The 23,066-nt window shown below is 38.1% G+C and overlaps 1 protein-coding gene across 3 annotated transcripts in view; it reads right to left on the bottom strand.

Annotated features, from left to right (window-relative positions):
• WNK1 (WNK lysine deficient protein kinase 1) overlaps positions 1–23,066 on the bottom strand; it is a 135,398-nt gene that overhangs the window by 55,004 nt on the left and 57,328 nt on the right. For all 3 annotated transcript variants that reach the window (XM_007469472.1, XM_007469473.1, XM_007469474.1), the window contains exons 2-4: positions 17,015–17,187; positions 9,961–10,181; positions 7,572–7,729 (exon numbers count right to left, since the gene is read on the bottom strand). In XM_007469472.1, the coding sequence (XP_007469534.1) occupies positions 7,572–7,729; positions 9,961–10,181; positions 17,015–17,187 (552 nt within the window). The remainder of the gene's footprint in view (positions 1–7,571; positions 7,730–9,960; positions 10,182–17,014; positions 17,188–23,066) is intronic.

Raw genomic sequence — 23,066 nt, 5'->3', positions numbered from 1 at the left:
CTTGGGCAAAATGCTTAACCTCTGAATCTATCTTCTCACCTGTAAAATGAAGGTATTATCTACTTATCAAAATACAAAAGATTAAAATAAGATAGTATATGTAAAGCACTTTGCAAGGTGATTAGCAAGAAGCAAGATGATAAATAAATGTGAGCTCATTTTCACTCATTTAAAACTTGGCTTTATTTTAAGTTCATTAAACACATTTTAAACACTGCTATTTGTTGAATGTTGCTAGGTAAAAGAATAGAACAACAGACAACTTATTTCACTACTAAGCATGTCATAATGATGTTAATGGTAATAATGGCAATACCTAATAAGTACTGGCTCCTAACTGATTTAGGCACTTTTCTCATTTAATCCTCATTACCAGCTTAGGCTCAGAGTTCATTAACTTGCCCAAGGTATCAGCTAGGAAATGACATTGCTGGGATCTGAACTCAAGCAGACCCAACTCCAGAGCGCATTTCTTCCACAGGCAACATTGTGTTTCACTCCCTATAGCTCTGTATTCGTGTATTCATCTCGCAAACACTGACTGAGTGTCTATTACCTGCCAGGCTCTAAGCAATAGGAAAACAGCCAAGAACAACTCAAATAAAACCCCCAACCCACAGAATTTATATTCTAATTGGGGCTTTAGATAAACACTGTTAGGCTGTGATAAAAGCCATGAAGAAAAATAAAACCATAGGGGATAGAAGCAAAGTGTATGCACACCTAAGACTGTTTTAGATGGATGGGCAGGAAAGGCCTCTCTGAGACCTGAATGAAATGCATGTGCAGAACAATGACACACAACAGTTCTTTATCAGTGCACCATAGAATATAGTTATTAAGCCGGTACATTACACATTTACCCCTTCTCATTGGCACTTACACAGCCAGGTTTAAATGCCCTCAGGTCACAGACTGACACTGTACTAGACATTTATGAGTTCAGTACAGAATTTTGACATGAGCAGGGGACCTGGAATCAGAATAACAGAATAACTCTGTTATTTTCTAGATATGTAATCATGGGCTAGCCATCCTGGGCTTCAGACATTTTATTTTCAAGTGTAGACAATAGTACTAGTAAACCATCCCCAAGGAGGTTTGTTGGAAGAATTAAATTACATAATAATGCAAAGTGTTTAATGCAATGTCTGAGACATAGGATGTATATGTGTTAATATTTACACTGCTATCATCTGCTATTTACATGGCAGTTGTACCACTGCAAGGCCAGACATGTAGTAGTGAACTGGTCTACAGAGGGAAAAAAACCCGTCCTTGGGACGCTCAGTTCTCATGGGGGGGTGGGGGGGGAGATAGCAGTTAATATCAATATAATTATCATTATAGTATATTAATAAGACAGAGGTTGAGTATGATGGAAATACTGAAGGGGCAACAATATTGGCATGACTTTCTTCAAGAATCCTAGGACTTCCCTGGTGGCGCAGTGGTTAAGAATCCACCTGCCAGTGCAGGGGACACGGATTTGATCCCTAGTCCGGGAAGATCCCACATGCCGCGGAGCAACTAAGCCCATGTGCCACGGCTCCTGAGCCTGCGCACCACAACTACTGAAGCCCACGCTCCCTAGAGCCTGCACACTGGAACTACTAAAGCCCATGCTCTGCAATAAGAGAAGCCACCACAATGAGAAGCCCGCAGAGCGCAGCAAACAGTAACCCCCGCTCGCCGCAACTAGAGAAAGCCCATGTGCACCAATGAAGACCCAACACAGCCAAAAAAAAAGAACCCTATAAATATTTCTGGTAAAGAGCTCCAGATGACTGGGGTTACTGGCTCATTCCTTCGTACAGATCTGCCTTAGCATCCCTGACACAGGCCAATAAAGCTCTCAATTTAAACCAACTTTCTCAGGAATACTGTCTCTGACTCTCAATGAGATCAAAACCCTGCACCTCATTATGTCTCTAAAATCCACGTGCTTTATTGTATTTACTACTTCAGTGTTTACCTTCCCTACAAGAAGGTGAATGAACACTGAAGCATGTATCTTGCTCACTGCTGTATCCTCAACCTGGCACACAGAAGACACCTAACTAATGGCTGTTAAGTAAGTGAATAATCGATAAAATAAATTGAAAAGAAACTGAGAACTAGAGTTTATGATTCAACTGACTAGAGTTCTGTGATCTTCAAACGTGAAAAAGTAATCCTGAGCTGTTAAACACTCTTCTTTGTATCCCATTTCTAAGATAGTGCCAAACCCATAGGAGGCCTTGTGAGTTTAGGAGGGGGCAGTTCACTGACTACTATTGGTAAACAGGGGGAGCGTAGTAGATCTGGGATGGAAACCAGGAATCTGGAGTGGCAGGGGGCAGTTTGCATTAGGGAGTTTGATGATCTCTCGATGGATAACCAAACATGTTTCCTTAATAAATGTGCAATCGTTAGGCAGATTAATGCTGACATATCCTTTACAAAATTAGTTAAATTTACACCCAAAGCAAACTTAAGGGAAAGTACAATACTTCAAGGTGTATTTCAATAGAGTCACCACTAATGCTTATACAATCATATAAATCATTGTATAATCAAGGTAAACTCCCCACACATTTATCTCAGCACCCAAAACATGAGAAAAACTTTAGAAAATTAAAAAAGGACATAGCCCTTTTTACTCTTCATTGGAAGCCAGAAGATGGGAATGGAGGTTAGTGAAACCAAGACAGAGTTTCCCAGATAAGGAATATAATAACTGAAGTACAGAATAACGGACTGTAGATAATACAGAGCTCAGTTTGCACAGCTGAGAGGAAAAACAAAGAACAAGTAAATGCCTGCAGTATCCTCAGAGACCAAGGGTTCCAAAAGTTCCAACTGACTTAACTCCTCAAGCTTTTTATTCCAGCTTTTCCACGGCTTGACTTACTATTTTGCGTTTTTAAAAAGCAACTCTTGAATAGGCAGAAAAAAATGCAATTAAATAGGGTTAGATTTCTAAGTCAACTTGGTTACTTATAATGCTAGTAAAAAGGTTCCATGAACAATGGAACAAAAATTTATTCAAATAATGCTTGATATACAATGTTTAGTCTTTTTTTTTTTAATTTAACCAAAAATAAGGTATACAGAACTGGAAGGGACCTGAGGTGATCACTGTTGTAGCTCACACTTCTCAAACTTTAATGTACACACAAATCATCTCTGGATCTTGTAAAATGCTGGTTTTGACTCAATCCGTCTGGGATGGAGCCAAAATTTTATATTTTTATAATAACAAGTGTCCTAGGATGCCAGTTCTGCTGGTTGTGGGGACTGCACTTTGCACAGCAAAGATCTCAATAGTGATTTGAGAACTGATGGAAGAGCATGTGAATAGATGACTTTTTCAAATGCCTTTCTAGTCCTGGAATTTTGACTCTATTAAAGTTATTGTTTTCTGCTCTAGTTGTACCAAATAGCTTTTCCCATTCTACAAAAATATATTGTATATGTACATATATAAAGTGTATCAGTTTCTACTTGCTACTATTCAATTCCACGTTATTAGGATAATTTAGTATTTCTAAGTGACCTTATTTTGCAGGGTAAACTCAACTGTCCCAGACTGACATAGTGTCTAACTTGACTATATGTGGGATTCCTTTAACTGAATCATTTATTCTTCAAAGTATCACTGAGTGCCTACAATGTGCCATATGCTATGCTACAAACACAAAACTATAAACAAAGATTTAATAAATCGGGCTCTAGGACAATACCTTTTAAAACACTGTATATTTCATCCTTCCTGTTCCCAATTCCTCTCCAGAGGTGAGGGTGGCTATAGGTTCAAACAGTTTAAACAATGAGAAAAGGAGGAAGAAACTACAGAAATAGAAATAAAACCTGTTGAACATTAAAAATGTGGTACATTCATACAATGCAATATTATTCAGCTACAAAAAGGACTGAAGTACTGATTCATGCTAAAACATGGATAAACCTTAAAAATGGTTACACTAAATCAAAGCATAACACAGAAACAAAGTGTAACACAAAAGGCCATATATTTTATGATTCTATTCATATGAAATGTCCACAACAGGCAAATCAAATCCATAAAGACAGAAAGTAGATTAGTGCTTGCCAGGGGCTGGGTGGAAGAGGAATGTGGAGTGACTGCTAACAGGTGTGGGGTTTCTTTTTTGGGGTGATGGAGTGGCATTAGTGGTAACGATTGCAGAACACTGTAAATACACTAAAACCCACTGAATTTTACACCTTCAAATGATTTAAATGGAGAATTTATGGTATGTGAACTTTATCTTAAAAAAAAAAAACACAACCCATTGACAAACTGAAAAAAGGGTAAATAGTACACTAAGACTATGGAAACAGTGATATTGGTCTTTCTGGCGTCTATTAAACTAACGCCAAACACTTTTTTCATTTGAGAAGGGGATTTTCTTCTCAACTGAGCTGGAGTTTGCATTTGCAAATAAAGATTCATTTGTTGATTAGACAGTGTCTCAAATGCATTATCTTAAAAATCAAATTAATTTCTTTACTTTTATCAAATTATTGCTTATATAAACTTTTATCTGATTTTATGGCAGTGCTGTGCCTGATAGTCTGAAGCCAAAGAACACTGCTTTTAGCCCTGAGCCTCCGGTGAGTAGATTTAATCAATAGGGTTTACACTATTTTTTAACCTACTCATTCCTACTCATTTTAACCTACTCATTAACCTACACAGTCATTATTTTTAACCAGTTAAACATATCTGGTGGGTAAGGTATAGAACAAGGTAGAATTTAGTACAGGTCACCCATAAATTCTGCATTAAAAAAAAAAACAGTCCTACCATATAATTTATAACTTTATTTCTTTAAATAGCAGAGTTATTTTTTAGACTTCATTTTACATAAAGAAACTAAAATTCCATGATCCCTCGAGATATTTTAAGTACCAACCTTTATTTGTTTAGAGAATAGTCAGGAATTGGAATTCACAAGATTAATTAGAGACACCTATCACTAGACAACCCGGTAATGCCTAGGCAGTGTCTCTAACAGCAAAGCACTGTCTGATGGTTCATAACAAAATCTACCAAGTTTCAAAGTAGAAATATTGCAAGACCCACAAAGAAGGCTGGTGGCTGAGAGACAGTAGAGAATGTTTAAATATATGGCTATCTGATGGATACTTCATTCTTCTGGTCTATACACTTATCAAAACATTCAGTACTGCTGGAAGGTAAATGAAAGATATTTGTTAATAAGTCTTTGTGTTTAAAATCCAGAATGATCACCGCAAGCAGTAGTACTGGGTTTAAGATGCTATTTATTCTTAGGCAATAGAAAGAATAAATATGGCCAGTGAAAAATGGGTGTTACATTAAAACCTGTTATGTTTTCGCCACAGAATTAAAGTGATAGTTCTACTCTCAAGAGAGAGAAAAGACTGCCCACAAATTATTTTATCAGAGCTAATAATTTAAGTAACTACTTGCTCACACTGAGATTCTCCTGCCTACTCCAAGTACAGAGGCTAATAGCATTCTAGTAGAACATTATCACCACTTCTGCAGATTAGAAATTAGTTACAGAACTCTTCAGAGGAGAATTTTTTAAGAAGTTCTGGTGTCATGTGTAATCTGATTTTTTCTTGAATTTTTGAATTTTATTTATTTTTTTATACAGTAGGTTCTTATTAGTTGTCCATTTTATACATATTAGTGTATATATGTCAATCCCAATCTCCCAATTCATCCCACCCCACCCTGCCACTTTCCCCGCTTGGTGTCCATACGTTTGCTCTCTACATCTGTGTCTCTATTTCTGTCCTGCAAACTGGTTCATCTGTGCCATTTTTCTAGGTTCCACATATATGTGTTAATATACGATATTTTTCTCTTTCTGATGTCATGTGTTTAGAATCGGAATCAGCAACATTCTCCGTTAAGAGCCAAACAGTACATAATTTAGGATTTTTGAACCACAGAGCCTGTTGCAATTACTCAACTCTGCCATTGTAATATGTGAAAACAGACATAGATAATACAGAAACAAATAAGTGGCTGTGTCATTACTTTCTTCATGGACACTGAAATTTGAATTTCATATAATTTTCATAGGTTTCAAAAGAACATATTATTCTTCTTTTGGTTTCCCCCTCAACCATTTAGGAGTGTAAAAAGAATTCTTAACTCATGGGCTGTACAAGAATGGGTAGGAGGCTGGATTTGGCCCATGGATCATAGTTTGCTAATCCCTGGTTTAGAGTGTGATGGAGTGAAGACGTTATAGACAGTAAGTTAGTAAATAAATTACACAAACCATTTTACATACAAATTGTAAATTTTATAGTCCTAAAATTTAATGTATTTAACCTCTTAATCAGGTTTAATATTCAGTTTGATCTCCTTAAGAAGATATGTATTTACAAAGGGTATTTTCACATTATTATTTGTTTTCATAAATATTAGGTGGAAAAGAACACGTTAGCTTAACTGAATTCAAATTCATAAAGAAAATCAATCTCTTGTCCATCCACTTTGGCCATCTCTACTTTAACTCCTTATTTCAGTCTATCAGTTATTCCTTCAGATTAGTGCAATAGCCACTTAACTGGGTTTTCAGCTTTCTAGTGTTTCCTCATAAATCCATCCTCCACTCTGCAGCCAGAAGAATCTTTTAAAAATTTAAGTCTGATCTTATGACACCTACCAAGTGTTTTTTTTTTTTGGGGGGGGGGGGAGCGGGGGCTGCACCTCGTGGCCTGTGGGATCTTAGCTCCCCGATCAGGGATTGAACTCAGGCCCTTGGCAGTGAAGGCACGGAGTCCTAACCACTGGACCGCCAGGGAATTCCCACGACACCTACCAAGTCTTATAGTGGCTGCAATGGTTCCCCAGTGCTCAAATATAGTCTAAACTTTCACTTTCCTCCCTTATCCCTTGTCTCTTCTTTTTCCTGTTTTCAAACTGTAGACATACGAAGATTTTTCACATGCAACTCTATCTTAGTCTTTCCCTGTTTATTTAACATAATTTTCCTAACCTGTCCAAACTCAATTAGGCACTACTTCTATGTGCTTCTGTTACATACCTATCCCTAGAATAACTGCTTTTATACACTATGGTAACTGTCTGGTTTACTTGTTTGTTCTCCTTTGCCTAGTAATAAGCTCTTGAGAGACAGGTTTGTGTTTTACTTAACTATAATATTCAATACCTAGGATCTAGGAAGAAGTCTGGAACATAATAGAGACTTAAATATTTGTTGGATGAACCCATGAACTGTTACGGGTTGAACTGCATCCCCTGCCCGCCCCCCCACAAAAGATATGTTAAAATTCTGATCCTCAGTTTCTCAGAATGTGACCTTATTTGGAAACAGGATCGCTGCAGGTATAATTAGTTAGAATGAGGTCAACCTGGAGCTGGGTGGCCACAGCTCAATCTGACCAGTCCTTATATGAAGAGGAGACACGAGACACTGACAGATGAGCAGTGAACTCCATGTGATGCTTTCTAGTGTTGTTCCCTTTTGCATGGTTTGTTTGATGTTATACAGCTTCTTAGATGTGGCCTAAGATCACCAGTCAGTTAGGACAAGACTTACACTGGTCACTCGACGGTAGATCTGTGCAGCATTTTGGCACTCGGAGTAAGGGTATTCAGATGTGGCCATCTCAAGCATGCACATCCCAAAAGCATAAACGTCAACGGATTCATCATATTTCTCCTCATACATCTCAGGGGCCATGAACTCTGGGGTACCTTAAATTAAAAGAATGATTCAGACTCAGTGTGAGGAGAAGCTGAGATTCATGGGGAGGGCAACAGCAGAGGGGTTGACCTGTGAGAGAGAAGAAAGTGGAAGAGGGGTAAGAGGTGAGGGAGGAAAAAGAAAGAAAGGTAGGTAGGTGGTGGGGGGAGAGGAAAGACATCATCTTAGTCTGTTCCATCAAATATGTTATAGATCTTACACTACAACTCCTTTATAAAAAACTGGCACAGGATCAAGTGTCTATTTAGTTACTGTTTCAAATGGATTAGTGTTATACAATGTCAAAATAGAGCCTTGCATAAAAGATAAAATGATATAACTCATATTGAAAACAAACGGAAGGAAAAGGTAAGAGACTACCAAGGGATAAAGTAGATATAATGGCATCTACCTGTAAGATAGGATGATGGGTTAAAAAAGATCAAAATACTTGTCTGCCCCCTACTGTATGGTAGCTGTAAGGTTAACATTCATATAATAGCTAGTCTCTTTCCATTAACATTCCATCTGATCAGTTTCACTTTTAAGGCGGCTTTTCAGTAAAAAAACACTGATATTCAATACATTTTAAAAAGGATAAAATAAACTGTAATTGTCTATAAAGGCCACTCACCAGAGCCCTTTTCTTCACACACTTCACCCCACCTGCAGTACACAAACCTACTGCAGATGTAAGAAGTGTAGTGAGGCACATCCTACAGACACACACACAAATAATTCGGTCTGCACTTGAGTTCTCAGACTGAATAATGAGCATAGAGTGAGTGTATGATTCCACACACCAGGTTTCCAATGTTTCCAAAGAAATTAAGCCCAAATACCTCAAATTATAGAACATTTCTAAGAACAGGCTTGCACACTATGGTTTAAACAAAAAAAGAAATAAGAAAAAACCCTCTTGGGACAGAGATTAAGATGTCAAAGACAATCAAAGAACTGTTTCCTATAAGGAGGGCAAAAAGGAAATTCATCTTTAAAATAACTCTTCCCAGGAACACTATTTTGTAAGGATGTGCAAATTACTGGTGTTCACTGTTTTTCTTATTAAAACATAGGATTCTAGCCCACTTAAAAATGAATGGCTTGGGCTTCCCTGGTGGCGCAGTGGTTGAGAGTCCACCTGCTGATGCAGGGGACACGGGTTCGTGCCCCGGTCCGGGAGGATCCCACATGCCGCGGAGTGGCTGGGCCCATGAGCCATGGCCGCTAAGCCTGCGCGTCCGGAGCCTGTGCTCCGCAACGGGAGAGGCCACAACAGTGAGAGGCCCGCGTACCACAAAAAAAAAAAAAAAAAAAAAAAAAAAAAAAAAAAAGAATGGCTTTCTTGCTGTTGTTATTGTCATCACCTTTGGGGAGAGTAGAGTGTTTGTGAAGATTTCAAGTTTTCAAACTGTCATACCCTCTTCAGAAAGTGAAAGCTTATAAAATAATCAGCATTAAATTATTTTTCCAGCTACAACTCTCTAACATTACAGTTAAAGGCTGAAAGGACAGACTTGTTGTATAGATCAGTGATTCTCAAGAATGACGATTTGCCCTATAGGGGACATCTAGCAATGTCCAGAGACATTTTTGGTTGTAACAACTAGGGGAAAGTGGGCAAGGGGGCATGCTACTGGCATCCAGTGAGTAGGACCAGAGATGCTGCTAAATCATCTTACAGTGAACAGGTCAGTCCTTACAGCAAAGAGCTGGCCAACCCGAAATGTCAATAGTACTGAGGCTAAAAACTGTTTCAGGTATATCTTCTGAAGAGTAGGAGTAAAAAAAAGTTGACAATGAACCATCATATTTTCACATTTTAAAATAAAGTTTTAACAGGCAGATATTTTTGAATATGCATATATCCAACAGACTTCTTCAGAAACTAAATTATATATAAATTCAATTTCTTTTACGGGGAAAGTAACATACTTTATCTGTTATATAAATAAGTATATGATACTAAGTATCAATGACATGACTCAGTAAGGTTAACAAATATTACATAATGTTTTGTCGGCAAAGTTCACCTTACTTCTCTTCATATAATTTTACAAAACAATGGCCTTCAAGATGATTCTAGAGGCAAAGAAACAGAGAACTCCACATCACTTCCTGGGTTCAAGCTCTGAATTTCTGAAGGTTTATTTCACATAATAAAAGCTCTGACAAGGTCAGGTTTCTAAATAAAAGGAATGTCAGAAAGCCAGTGAGACTGCAAGGTACACCTGAAACATACCTATCACACTCTTGGCAAAAGAAGCCCGCTTCAGGGTTGCCAGACCTAGGTCTCCAATCTTGACTGAGCCTGTAGGGCCAGTGATAAAGATGTTGTCACACTTAAGATCCCGGTGAATAATAGGTGGAGTTCGAGTATGAAGAAACTGAAGTCCTTTAAGAATCTGACGGCACCAGCTTCTCAGAACTTTGATCTTCATCACCTTAAACCTTTTCAGGTACCTAGAAAAGGCAAGGTACACCAAACAGGTTATCAATGATATGCATTTATTACTTTGAAGAATTCCATTAAATTCTAGCATATCTGAGATGGGAATATCAAGTTCAGAATATTAAGATTCAGTAAGCTTAGGTTAGTGCTACTTTTAGTAAGGTTAAAGGGGATAGGATAATAAGTAGTTGGCAAGCAAATTCTGATAACAAAGCACAAAAAATAAATTCCTTAAAATTAGATCACTGCTAAAATGATTTAAAAGTTAAGAGGCAGAGTTCGACTTCTGGTAATGGTGAAGCAACTCTTATTGGATGCAGATATAATTATAAACTCTAGTAAATACACACACACACAACTACTAGAAAGCTCTGGAGGAATCAAAATCAGGCATAAACTGGAAGGGAGTACACACGAGGGAAAAGGGAAAGCACTAGTCTGTGGGGGTCGCTCAAACCTGGACTGAAACCTGGAGCATTAATGGCTGAGGAATGAATACGAGGATAGAGTTCAAGATTACCTCAGGGTCTAGAACAATGCTATTCAACAGAACTTTCTACAATGACAGTCTGTCCAATACAATATTCACTAGACAAATAAGAACATTCTTCTTTTTTTTTTTTTTTTCCGGTATGCGGGCCTCTCCCATTGCGGAGCACAGGCTCTGGACGCACAGGCTCAGCGGCCATGGCTCACGGGCCCAGCCGCTCCGCGGCATGTGGGATCTTCCCGGACCGGGGCATGAACCCGTGTCCCCTGCATCGGCAGGCAGACTCTCAACCACTGCACCACCAGGGAAGCCCAAGAATATTCATATGTAAATGAATTAATTAAAATAAAAAATTTTCATTTCCCAGTTGTACTAGTCACATTTCAAGTGCTCAACAACTGCATTGTAGCAAGTAGCTACCGTTTTGGATGGTGCAGATTACAGAACATTTCCATCACCACAGAAAGTTCTGTTGGACAGCAGAGATCTAAAAAGTAAAGGAGGCAGGGTAGGGGGTTGGAGGGTGGGGGTGGTGTGTAATCCCAGAAAGGAGGTACAGGGGCTTCCCTGGTGGCACAGTGGTTAAGAATCCGCCTGCCAATGGAGGGGACACAGTTCAAGCCCTGGTCCGGGAAGATCCCACATGCCGCGAGCAACTAAGCCCATGCGCCACAACTACTGAGCCTGTGCTCTAGAGCCAGTGAGCCGCAACTACTGAGCCCACGCACCGTAACTACTGAAGCCCGAGTGTCTACGGCAGGTGCTCCACAACAAGAGAAGCCACTGCAATGAGAAGTCCGTGCACCGCAACAAAGAGTAGCCCCCGCTCGCCGCAACTAGAGAAAGCCCACGTGCAGCAATGAAGACCCAACGCAGCCAAAAGATAAATAAAATTTTTTTTTAAAAAGGAGGTATAGGGCTTCCCTGGTGGTGCAGTGGTTGAGAGTCCGCCTGCCGATGCAGGGGACATGGGCTGGACATCTAATGCAATCCCCAAACCTTCTGAATTTATCGACCAAGATGTTGGATGGAACAGGTTCGAGCATCTTGCTAAATAAAATATAGGTTACATTTATCATTTCCCCTCAATCTACTAAAATCTTGTTACTCTTTCATGGAAGGAAATGAATCAGTTTGACAGGACTTATTCTGTCAAGTGAGATAGGTTCCCAACACTGTATTCACTACAGATTATTCTAGAAATGATTTGGTGATTCTTTTTCAGGTAAAGTTCCAGATTAGGACATTATGAACTTCCCTTTTGCTTTTTAAAAATAGAGGCATTAATCCTGCTTCTTTTCAGTCCTGCCAAGTTTTTGAAAACAAAGTTATACTCCCATGATTTTAGCCAATAATGAGATCCCCTCATAAAAAACGTCTGCCCTGCAAAGAATTTACTTAAAAAAAAAAAAAAAAAGGAGGTATAGAAGGGCATCTCCAAATTCTGTATATTCACTCCGCCTAAATCTCTGGCTGACCTCTGAAATATGTGTGTGTGTGTAGCAGAGTCCAAGCAGCCCAGCTAATGCTGAAAGAACAGGACAGAGATTTCTGATTAACTGAGTTCTGATGCTATTTCATCTGGAAATATTCAGGGAAAAAATGAAGAGCACTGATGGTAAATATAAAAGACTACATTTTCCTATTACTATCTTTATGTTACATATGACTACTTAAAGGAAAATCTATAACATTGTATTACAGGATCTAAACAATAAATGTAACATATGAAAATTACAGCATAAAGTATAAATACTAGCAATACACGGGCCTATATTTTTGCAAGTTTCCTTTATTTTACATGAAATTGTACAGTATCAAGCATGTTGTGAAAAGTTAAAGATATAAATGCAGTATCTAAAGCAGCCACTAAAAAAGATATTTCAAATGCACACACACACACACACACACACACACAAGTGGAGTTTAACCAAAAAGCTAATACAGAAACTAATACAAAATCTTAAAAATAAATTTAAAAATGAAATTCTGCTTCACTTGGGTGGGATATGAGGTAATTACAGAAAACTAATGGTGAAAGTTGGTTTTATGGTTTAAAAAATATATATAAAAACAGAGTTACTTCTGGAGGGTGAGGAAAGGGCTGCCCGGAAAGGGCTGCCTAGGAAGAGGTTTAAGGGCATGTATTGAGATGATGGAAATGTTCTATATCTTAACAGTTTCGATTACATGAGTGAGGTATCACATTAATAGGACAAAGGGGGAAACAACATGATCATTTCAATTCATGCAGAAAAGGCATCAGACAAAATCCAACACCTTTCCATGATAAAAAAAAAAAAATACTCAAACTAAGAATAGTAGAGAATATATTCAACATGACAAAGAGCATTTATGAAAAACCCACAGCTATACAACAGTGGTGAAACACTGAAGGCTTTCCCATTAAGACTGGGAATAAGACAAGAATAACCACTGCTCTTCAGTGTTGTACTAGAAACTCTAGCCAGATTAATTAGGCAAGAAAAAGAAAGGTACCCAAATTGGAAAGGAAGAAGTAAAACTCCCTCTATTTGCAGATAACAAGATCCTATATATAGAAAATTCTAAAGAATACATACAGACATGCACACACAACTAGAGTTAATAAACGAATTCAGCAAAATTGCCAGAGTACAAGATCAACACACACAAATGAGTTGTGTTGTACACCCCAACAATTAACAACCTGAAAAGGAAAGCAAGAAAACAATTCCATTTGCAACAGCATCCAAAAGAATAAAATACTTAGGAATAAATTTAACCAAGGAAGTGCAAGATTTATACACCAAAAACTAGAAAACACTGTTGAAAGAAATTAAAGGACACCTAAATAAAATGGAGAGATGGGTTCATGGATTGGAAAACAATATAGTGAAGATGGCAATATTAGCCAAAGTGACCCACAGATTCGATGTATCTACAGACAGATTTGATTATATCTACATATGCAATCAAAATTCTAACAGCCTTTTTGCAGAAATGGAAAGCTAATCCTCAGGTTCATACGGAATTACAAGGGGCCCCAAATAGCCAAAACAATATCAAAAAAGAAGAACAAAATTGGAGAACTCACTTTTTCCAATTTCAAAACATATCACAAAGCTAGGTTTTGTAGTATGAAAACATTGTGGTACTAGCATAAGGACAGATACATAGAACAGTGGAATAGTATGGAGGGTCCAGAAATAAACCCATGCATCTATGGTTAAATGATTTTTGACAGGGGTGTCAAGATCATTCAACAGGGAAAGAATAGTCTCTTCAACAAATGGTGCTGGGACAACTGGATATCCACATGCAACAGAATGGAGTTGGATCCCACACCTCACACATACACAAATGTTAACTCAAAAAATGGAACGATCTAAATGAAAGAGCTAAGCCTATAAAACTCTTAGAAGAAAAGTTAGGGGTAAATCTGCATGGCCTTGGTTTTGGCAATGGATTTTTAGATATAACCCTAAAGGCACAAGCAACTAGGGAAAAAAAACAGATAAACTGGACTTAATCAAAATTTAAAACTTTGTGCATCACATGACATCATTAAGGAGTGAAAAGAATATATAGATAGAATGGGAAATATATATTTGCAAATCATGTACCTGATAAGGGTTTAGCTTACAGAATATATAAAGAACTCTTACAACTCAACAAAAAGACAAACAACCCAATTTAAAAATGGACAAAGTGGGCAAAGAGTTGAATAAACATTTCTCCAAAGATGTATAACATGCACATGATAAGATGCTCAACATCATTACTCTCTAGGGAAATGCAAATCAAATGAGATACCATGTCACAGCCAGCAAGATGGCTATTAAAAAACCAAAACCAAACAAACAAAAAAACCAAGTGTTGGCAAGAATATGGAAAAATTGGAACCCTTATACATTGCTAGTGGGAATGTAAATGGTTCAGCCATTGTGGAAAACAGTTTGGTGGTTCCTCAAAAAGTTAAACACAGAATTACCATATGACTCAGCAATTCTACTCAAAGGTATACATGTATCTAAAAGGCATGAAAACGGGTACTCAAATAAGCACTTGTACACAAATGTTCATGGTGGCAACAGCCCAAATGTCTATCAATAAGTGAGTGGATAAACAAATTGTGGTATATCCACGAAATATTATTTAGTCATAAAAAGGAATGAAGTACTGATACATGCTACAACATGAACCTTGAAAACATGGTAAGTGAAAGTAGCCAAACACAAACACGTATTTTATATTCCATTTATATGAAACACCTTGATCAGATAAATCCTTAGAGACAGAAAATAGTTGGTGGTTGCCAAAGGCTGGGGCAAAGGAAGAAACGGGAATTGTTTAATGGGTTTTAGTTTTGCAAGATGAAGAATTCTCAAGATTGGTTACACAGCAACATGAATATATTTAACTAAACTATATATTTAAAAATGATTAAGGGCTTCCCTGGTGGCACAATGGTTAAGAATCCGCCTGCCAATGCAGGGGACACGGGTTCGAGCCCTGGTCTGGGATGATCCCACATGCTGCGGAGCAACTAAGCCCGTGTGCCACAACTACTGAGCCTGCGTGCCACAGCTACTGAAGCCCGCGCGCCTAGAGCTGGTGCTCTGCAACAAGAGAAGCCACGGCAATGAGAAGTCCGTGCACCGCAAAGAAGAGTAGCCCTCACTCGCCACAACTAGAGAAAGCCTGCACGCAGCAACAAAGACCCAACACAGCCAAAAATAAGAAAAAATAAATTTTTAAAAAATGATTAAGATGGTAAATTTTATATGTTTTTACCAGAGTAAAAAAAAAAATGCCCATCTATAAATCCTAGAGATCAGCTAGTGCACTTATTTCACACATGGAGAACTGAGGGCCAGAAAAGGGGATCTACTTGCCCTAAATCACAGCTGGTCAAAGTCAGAGCAGAGAGCAGACTCCTACTCTAAGTCTAGTGCTTTCTACTTTACCTCTTGCTGCTTTTGCTTTGAGGCTCAGAAACTGAAACAGATAATGATGGGGAAAAAAGAACTTTAAACTTAAAAGAAAATGGTTAGAAACTTAGATCATGTGCAATTAATGAGAAAATATACTAAGTGGGAAGGGTAATGGGGAGTAACTGCTTAATGGGTGTGTTGTGTTATTTTAAGGTGATGAAAATGTTACGAACTTGACAGATGTGGTCACACAACATTGTAAATGTAATAAATGTCACTGAACTGTACACTTTAAAAAGGTTAATTTTATGTTATATGAATTTCATCAAAAATTTTTTTAAAAAACTAACTTTATTTCTATCTACTGACATACTGACAACCCACTAAGCATTCAAACCAGAAAAAGAATCTCAAGATGCAGATATACAAACAACTACTACCACAGAATTTTCCTTAATTCATTTAAATATTTATCAAGTTTCAGGCACAGTGCTAGAGAGCACAGTCTAGGAAAAGAAACAGGCATGTGAATAACAAGAAGCGTGGACAACTAGCATAAAGATGCTGCCATAAATATTAGAAAAGTTGGATGGGAAAATTAGAATGTGGAGGAGGGAAATAATCTGTTGGCTTTTCAACATGTTAATTTTGAGCATCCAAGAGCATCCGGGATTTTCTACATCCAGGAAATACAAGACTATGTTTCAAAGATCTGAGATTAATCAGCTCAGTAGCATTAACTACAGAAGGTTATAAAGAATAAATACACACTACAGAGACAATTTTTCACAATCAAATTCTTCCACAAAAAATTTACACCATAAAAGTTACTCTAGTTTCCTATCTGAGTACAAATAGATACTTTAAGAGACATGGGACTCCAAAGGCATACAGGGAATTTCTGCATTTGACCTATTCATATTCCTGAAAGGGATGAGGTCTAGATGTTTGGGCTTCAATTTCTGATGCTTTGGGAAATGAAATTATCTAGTGATAAATGTCACAATACAATTTGCATTTGATACAATATGTGCATACTTGTAGCAAAAACTGCCCAATATGAGGTGATAAAATAAATGGGTAAAGCTTGTCAATAAGCTTCAATTTCATTTTAACCACTAGAGGGCTACCTTGTCATGATTTCTGATCTCTTAGCCACTCAATTTTAGAAATGCCAATCACCATAACTTAAAGCAACTAGGTTTATTCTGCAACAACTTCTCATTTAAATACTTACCAATACATAATTATCAAACCACTTTATACACCAGAGGACCTTGTGGACAGGAAAATGTGCTCATATACTAACATTTGGAGCAACTATTCATTCCCTCCTTAGTATACTGGGCAACAACAGAAGAACTGATAAGGCCTGAAATAAGAAAATTCAAGTTCTCTCATACTTCTTGGTCAGCTTTTACAATATTGATGAACTTACGTTTTAAGTGTTCCAGATGTCATAAGTTCAGTCACCAAAACGATGCACTTCTTTCCCTTTACTGTGGATTCCCAGGAATCATAGAATCGGACAATATTGGGATGCTGAAGACCCTTTAACATTTCAGCCTCTTCTTTAAATCTCTGCCTCTCAGACTTTGTTAACTTTCGATCCTAAAATCAAAAAGCAAGACAGAATACAGTTCAAGATTGGGAGTTTGGGATTGACATGTACACACTACTATATTTAAGACAGATAACCAACAAGGACCTACTGTACAGCACAGGGAACTCTTGCTCAATATTGTGTAATAATCTAAAAGGGAAAAGAATTTGAAAAAGAATAGATACATGTATATGTATAACTGAATCACTGTGCTGTACACCTAAAACAAAAACAAAGGAAAAAACAAACAGAATATGCTTTTAAGATAATAAAACATCAAGTCACATAGTTAGACTTAGATGCTAAACATGTACTAAATTATAATGACCAATACTGTTAAAAAAAAAATCTAACACTGAAGTTACTAATAATTAATAATTTCATCAGCCTGTTATATGAGTGTGAGAACAGGCTAAAGTGTATTTAAGAAAACTCTTGATTATAAAGTCATGCTTGAGGGCTTCCCTGGTGGCGCAGTGGCTGAGAGTCCGCCTGCCGATGCAGGGGACATGGGTTCGTGCCCCAGTCCGGGAAGATCCCACATGCCACGGAGTGGCTGGGCCTGTGAGCCATGGCTGCTGAGCCTGCGTGTCCGGAGCCTGTGCTCCTCAACGGGAGAGGGCGCAACAGTGAGAGGCCCGCGTACCGCCAAAAAAAACAAAGGGGGGAAAAAAAAGAGTCATGCTTGAGGGATTTCCCTGGTGCCGTAGTGGTTAAGAATCCACCTGCCAATGCAGGGGACATGGGTTCGAGCCCTGGTCTGGGAAGATCCCACATGCTGTGGAGCAACTAAGCCTGTGCGCCACAGCTACTAGCCCGCAGGCCACCACTACTGAAGCCTGCACACCTGGAGCCCGTGCTCTGCAACAAGAGAAGCCACTGCAATGAGAAGCCCTGAGAAGCACACGCACCACAACAAAGAGCAGCCCCTGCTCACCACAACTAGAGAAAGCCTGTGTGCAGCAATGAAGACCTAATGCAGCCAAAAAACAAATAAATCAATTACTTAATAAAATAAAGTCATGCTTGAGATTATTTTAGTATTTTTACTGTTAATATGTGCTTCAGATACACATTTTTTAGGTGCAGTTAAATTACCACTTCCAAAATAAGTCACCTATTGACAGAGATATGCAATTTAATAATGGAACAAGTATGGGTTTTGGAAGTGGTGAGATCTAAATATAAATTCTATCTTTGCTTCAACTAAAATTTCCTTCATGAATAAAGTCAAGTCCTCCGTATTCATGAGTTCGCATACCCAGATTCAGCCAACTGCAAGTAAAAAATGGGGGGGAGGGGGGTGTTGGGGGGGGATCAGAAAATTCCAAAAAGCAAAACTTGAATAGTTTGCCCACATGCTGGCTACTATTTACATAGCATTTACATTATATTAGCTATTATACGTAATCTAGAGATGATTTAAAAGTATATGGGGGGCTTCCCTGGTGGCACAGCGGTTGAGAGTCCGCCTGCCGATGCAGGGGACACGGGTTCGTGCCCCGGTCCGGGAAGATCCCACATGCCGCGGAGCGGCTGGGCCCGTGAGCCATGGCCGCTGAGCCTGCGCGTAAAAAAAAAAAAAATTATAAGAAAAAAAAAGTATATGGGAAGATATGCAAATACTGTGCCACTTTATAAAAGGGACTTGAGCACCCACAGGGGTGGAGGGTGGGGTCCTGGAACCAATTCCCACCACCCCCCGGGATATTGAGGGATGACTGTGTATACCTTCACCTCATAGGACTCTTGTAAGAATTAAATAATCTACTAGGTAGATTTAATTTAATTTAGTCTACTAGGTAGATTTATTTAAAGTGCCTGGCACTTCATAAGTTAATTCACTTCTTATCTGAGATAACTGGAGAAAAGCACTTAATCTGTTCTTCCCTTAACAGAGCACCATACACACAAACTCTGTACTGTCCTGTAAATTAAAATTGAAACTGTCATATAATATTCTATCAAAGCACATAATACGTATTTTAACGAAATAGTCCAGGCATACAATAACATAATGTGTCTCTGATACAGTTAAATAATTAAACATTAAAGACATAATTTAAACCTTCCTATGTAACTAGATGGCCTTTCCCATCACTACTCCTCACCCTTGAATAACAACCACTACCCTGATAAGATATACCGTTCCCATATGGGTTTTTACACTTTAGGTGAAATGTTAAGATTTCATAAAAAGAAGTTATAGAGCATGTACTATTTGGAAGGTGGCTATCTTCCACTCAACATTGTTTGAGCTCACCCATGATGGTACAAGGAGACATCACAAGATATCTACCATATTACTGTAACTCCATTCATTATCACTGCTATGCAGTTATCCACTGACTGAATATACCACAATTTATATAAAATCTCCTACTGATCAATCTTCAGGCGCTTCCCCATTTTTTTGCTATTACAATATGGCAAAGGTTTTGCAGTGTTAATCTCTAGGATGCAGGCTCTTATCTTGGAGTCTATAAACCCCTTTAAGGCAGGCTTGTGAACATGTGTGAAAACAAATATATCTTTATTTTTCATTAATCTTGAATTGAAACTTAATATTTCCTTGAATGAATATATGTACCTAATAGCATTCAGCAGTACCTGTGATTTGTCACCAACAGACCTAGGTATTTTCATATCACGTAACAGTGGTTGCAGATTATCTCAAAATACCACACTAGGCATTACTTTGAAATTATGATAGCTATTAGATCTTCCAGTAGATCTTATTAATATACATTAAAAATGCATACTATATCACAAATTTAAAAGTTTTGATAACTATTTTAATATAATTTGTTTCCAATATAATCCTATGTATTTTACTATATGGACTTAAAACATTTTTCTAGCCTTCACTAGCCTTCTGGGGCACAAAAAAAAAGAGGAAGTACACCTATTAGGATATATAGCTAGCGGTAGAAGTGCATAGGGAATAGGCAACTTCAGTCTTCATAGGTATCAACAAATTGCTTTTCAAAGGGACTGTGCCAACTGAGTTTCCCAACAGCTTTGTATGAAGGTTCCCACTGCAGTACATGGTCACTAGCAACTGGTATTATCAGACATTAACTTTTGTCGATTTGATGGGTGTAAGTCATGTTCTGTAGATTCATTTACATTTTCAGAGTCACTAAAAAGTGTGAGAAACTTTGTTTTCTTTGCAGACTACTTAAGACCCCTCTTCTGCAAGGAACTGATGCTTTATCTTACTTGTAGCAGTTCTTAATAGATTTTGGATGCCAATCCTTTATTGGTTTTATGAGTTACAAATACCTTTTCTCAATTTGTGGTTTGTGTTTTCACCTTGTTTATGATACCTTGATTTACAGACGTTTTTATTTCACTGTATTTCAATTCATCTATCTTTTACTTTATGGTAGGTGGATTTTATGTCTTCAGTAATTTTTCCAGACACTAAGGTCATAAGTATTTTTCTTTTCCTTTTTAAAATATAAATTTGTTTTGTTTGCCACATCTGGGAATTGTTGAGGAATTTATTTGGTTGGGTAAAAGAAGGGATGACTGTTATTTCTGTTCTGTATCAGCCAATGGCCCCAATATCGTTTAATGAACAATCCATCCTTTCCACAGAAGTACAGTTCTGTCTCTGGATTCTACACTCTATTCCATGGTCTGTCTAGTCCTGCGCTAATACCTCACTTTCTTAATTGCTATCACTCTTGCATGATAGTTTAGATGGGTGTAGAATTCTAGGTTGGTTTTCTTTCAGCACTTTCAAGATACTGTTTCATGGTACTCTAGCGTCTACTGTAGCCCTCAGTATACATGTCCTCCTTTGTAGGTTATCTGTATTTTCTCTCTGGTTACTCTCAAGACTTTTTAAAAAAATTGTGCTCTGCTCATTCACTACCATGCATCTAGGTTTTATTTTATACATAATGGGGCTAATTGTGCTTTTTAAGCCCAAAGTTTCAGGTATTTGTCTTCGCATCAGGAAAATTCTCAACGATTACCTTTTTGATTACTGCCTCCTTCCATTCTCCATTCTCTTCTAAGATTTTCTATGTATGTCTGTATGTGTTATGTGTAAGGGTGTGTGTGTGTGGAACCTTACTCGATCCTTCATATCTTTTAACTTCTCTCTCATTTTCCATTTCTTTCTCTCTGCTGCCTTCTGGGCAGTGTTCTCAGATCTACCTTCTTGTTCATGAATTCTCTCAAGTTATTATCACGTCTAACCTGCTTACTACCTTAAAAAAATTTTTAATTAATCAAACTTTAAAGTCTAAAGGAGGCAGAGGTGCAAAGGACATGTGTTAAGGTCTCAGTCCCTGCTCCAGAAATAAGAGATGAACACAAACTAGACACTTGCAACTAGCCATACAAGTCTTCAAGGGTTGGGTATACTGGTGAGTCAGACATGTATTTGGACATCCATACAGAAAATAAAACGAGGTCAAGCAGTCAGTCTGTCACCAAAAGTACCCAGCGGAGGGTTTGATAAAGGGACTTCAGTCACTACTTCAGTCCCCACTTTCCCAGCTAGCATCAAAAACAAAGCACGGTGGGAAAAAAGGGGAAAAAAAGAAAAAGAAAAAAAGTTGGGCACTAACTAAAGACTTCAGTGGAGAAGGAATTCTCCTGCCACTTCTCTATGCCCAATGCCTGGGGGAGGGATTTGTCCCCACTCAGTGGTAACCCCACACATGGGGTTTTGAATGAGAAATGATAACTGGCGGCTGAATTTGCAATGATCCCCACCAACCTCCACCCCATCCGTGCTTCATGAACAGACAGACAAGTTTTCCCAGCATCCTCCTTGGAATTTCCTCCCTCTCACAGTTCATCTCCAAAATTATTTCCATCTCCAAATCATCACTGCAAGATTGCCTTCTCTCAAAGTTCTATAAAAGCCCACTTTCACAGCCCAATATCACTTTTATTTCCACTCCTAACCTGAAGCTGAAACCATCCACAAAGTCACATACCCTGTCCACCGAGACTCAGATCCACAGCTGTTTCACCTTGGGCTATCTTCCTAAACCATTTCTTTCCCAGAGAACAGATGGCCAAAGGGCCAAAGGACAAGTCGAACTATCTGGGGCCAGATGACTGAGGAAAGTGGCACTTGTTACTCAGTTTTTAATTGCAATACATTTTCATTTCTTGAAGCTCTTTCTGGATCTTTATCAAATCATTCATTCACTGCCCCCTCCAATACCATCTTGATGTTTTTGTGGTTTTAGTTTTTAATCCTTTAATTCTTTTAAAATAATGTGCTTTAGGGGCTCAATTCAATAACACTTTTATCTGAGTTACTGGGGATCGAATTTTGCCTAGTGTTTTGGCTGCTGAAATTCATTCATGGTGGTTTGTTTCTCCTCATGATTAACAACAGTGGATAATATGGTTATCTTAAACTGTGATTTGTCTGTTGGAATATCCTCAGTTGTGGGTGTATTGCTGTGGACAGGCTCTGAGTTTATTTATGTCTAGTGCTGCAGGGATATTACTAGTCTTGGTGATGCCTGCATGTAATCAGTTCAAATATGAATCTCATACTTTTATGAATACAGGTCCCTGATTATGTATTCTCAGGGTAAACTTTTTTCAGCTGACTTGGGAAAAACTGTCTCTTCCCTGACTTAGAAACTGAAATTTTCTCTAGTCTGTCTTTATATTAATTTTGTTCCCTTTTAAGGAACAAGTTTATTGGAACTCAGTTCCAGTACCTGCTCGGTCTTAAGACTTCATCTATCCTTGGGGAGACAGTAAAACCATGCATCTTAGTTAACAAGATTGGCAACTGTCCCAAGAAGAACCCTAGTGTCAATTCACACTTTTCCTACTCTGGTTTCTAGTTTCTTCTTAGTTTCTAGACCTTGGAAATTATCCTGACAGCCTTATAAGCTCA

The sequence above is a fragment of the Lipotes vexillifer genome, unplaced genomic scaffold (assembly GCF_000442215.2).
Source record: "Lipotes vexillifer unplaced genomic scaffold, Lipotes_vexillifer_v1.1 scaffold395, whole genome shotgun sequence".
Lineage (NCBI taxonomy): Eukaryota > Metazoa > Chordata > Mammalia > Artiodactyla > Lipotidae > Lipotes > Lipotes vexillifer.
Note: the sequence above shows the minus strand (reverse complement) of the source record. Positions and strands in the feature narration are given on the sequence as shown.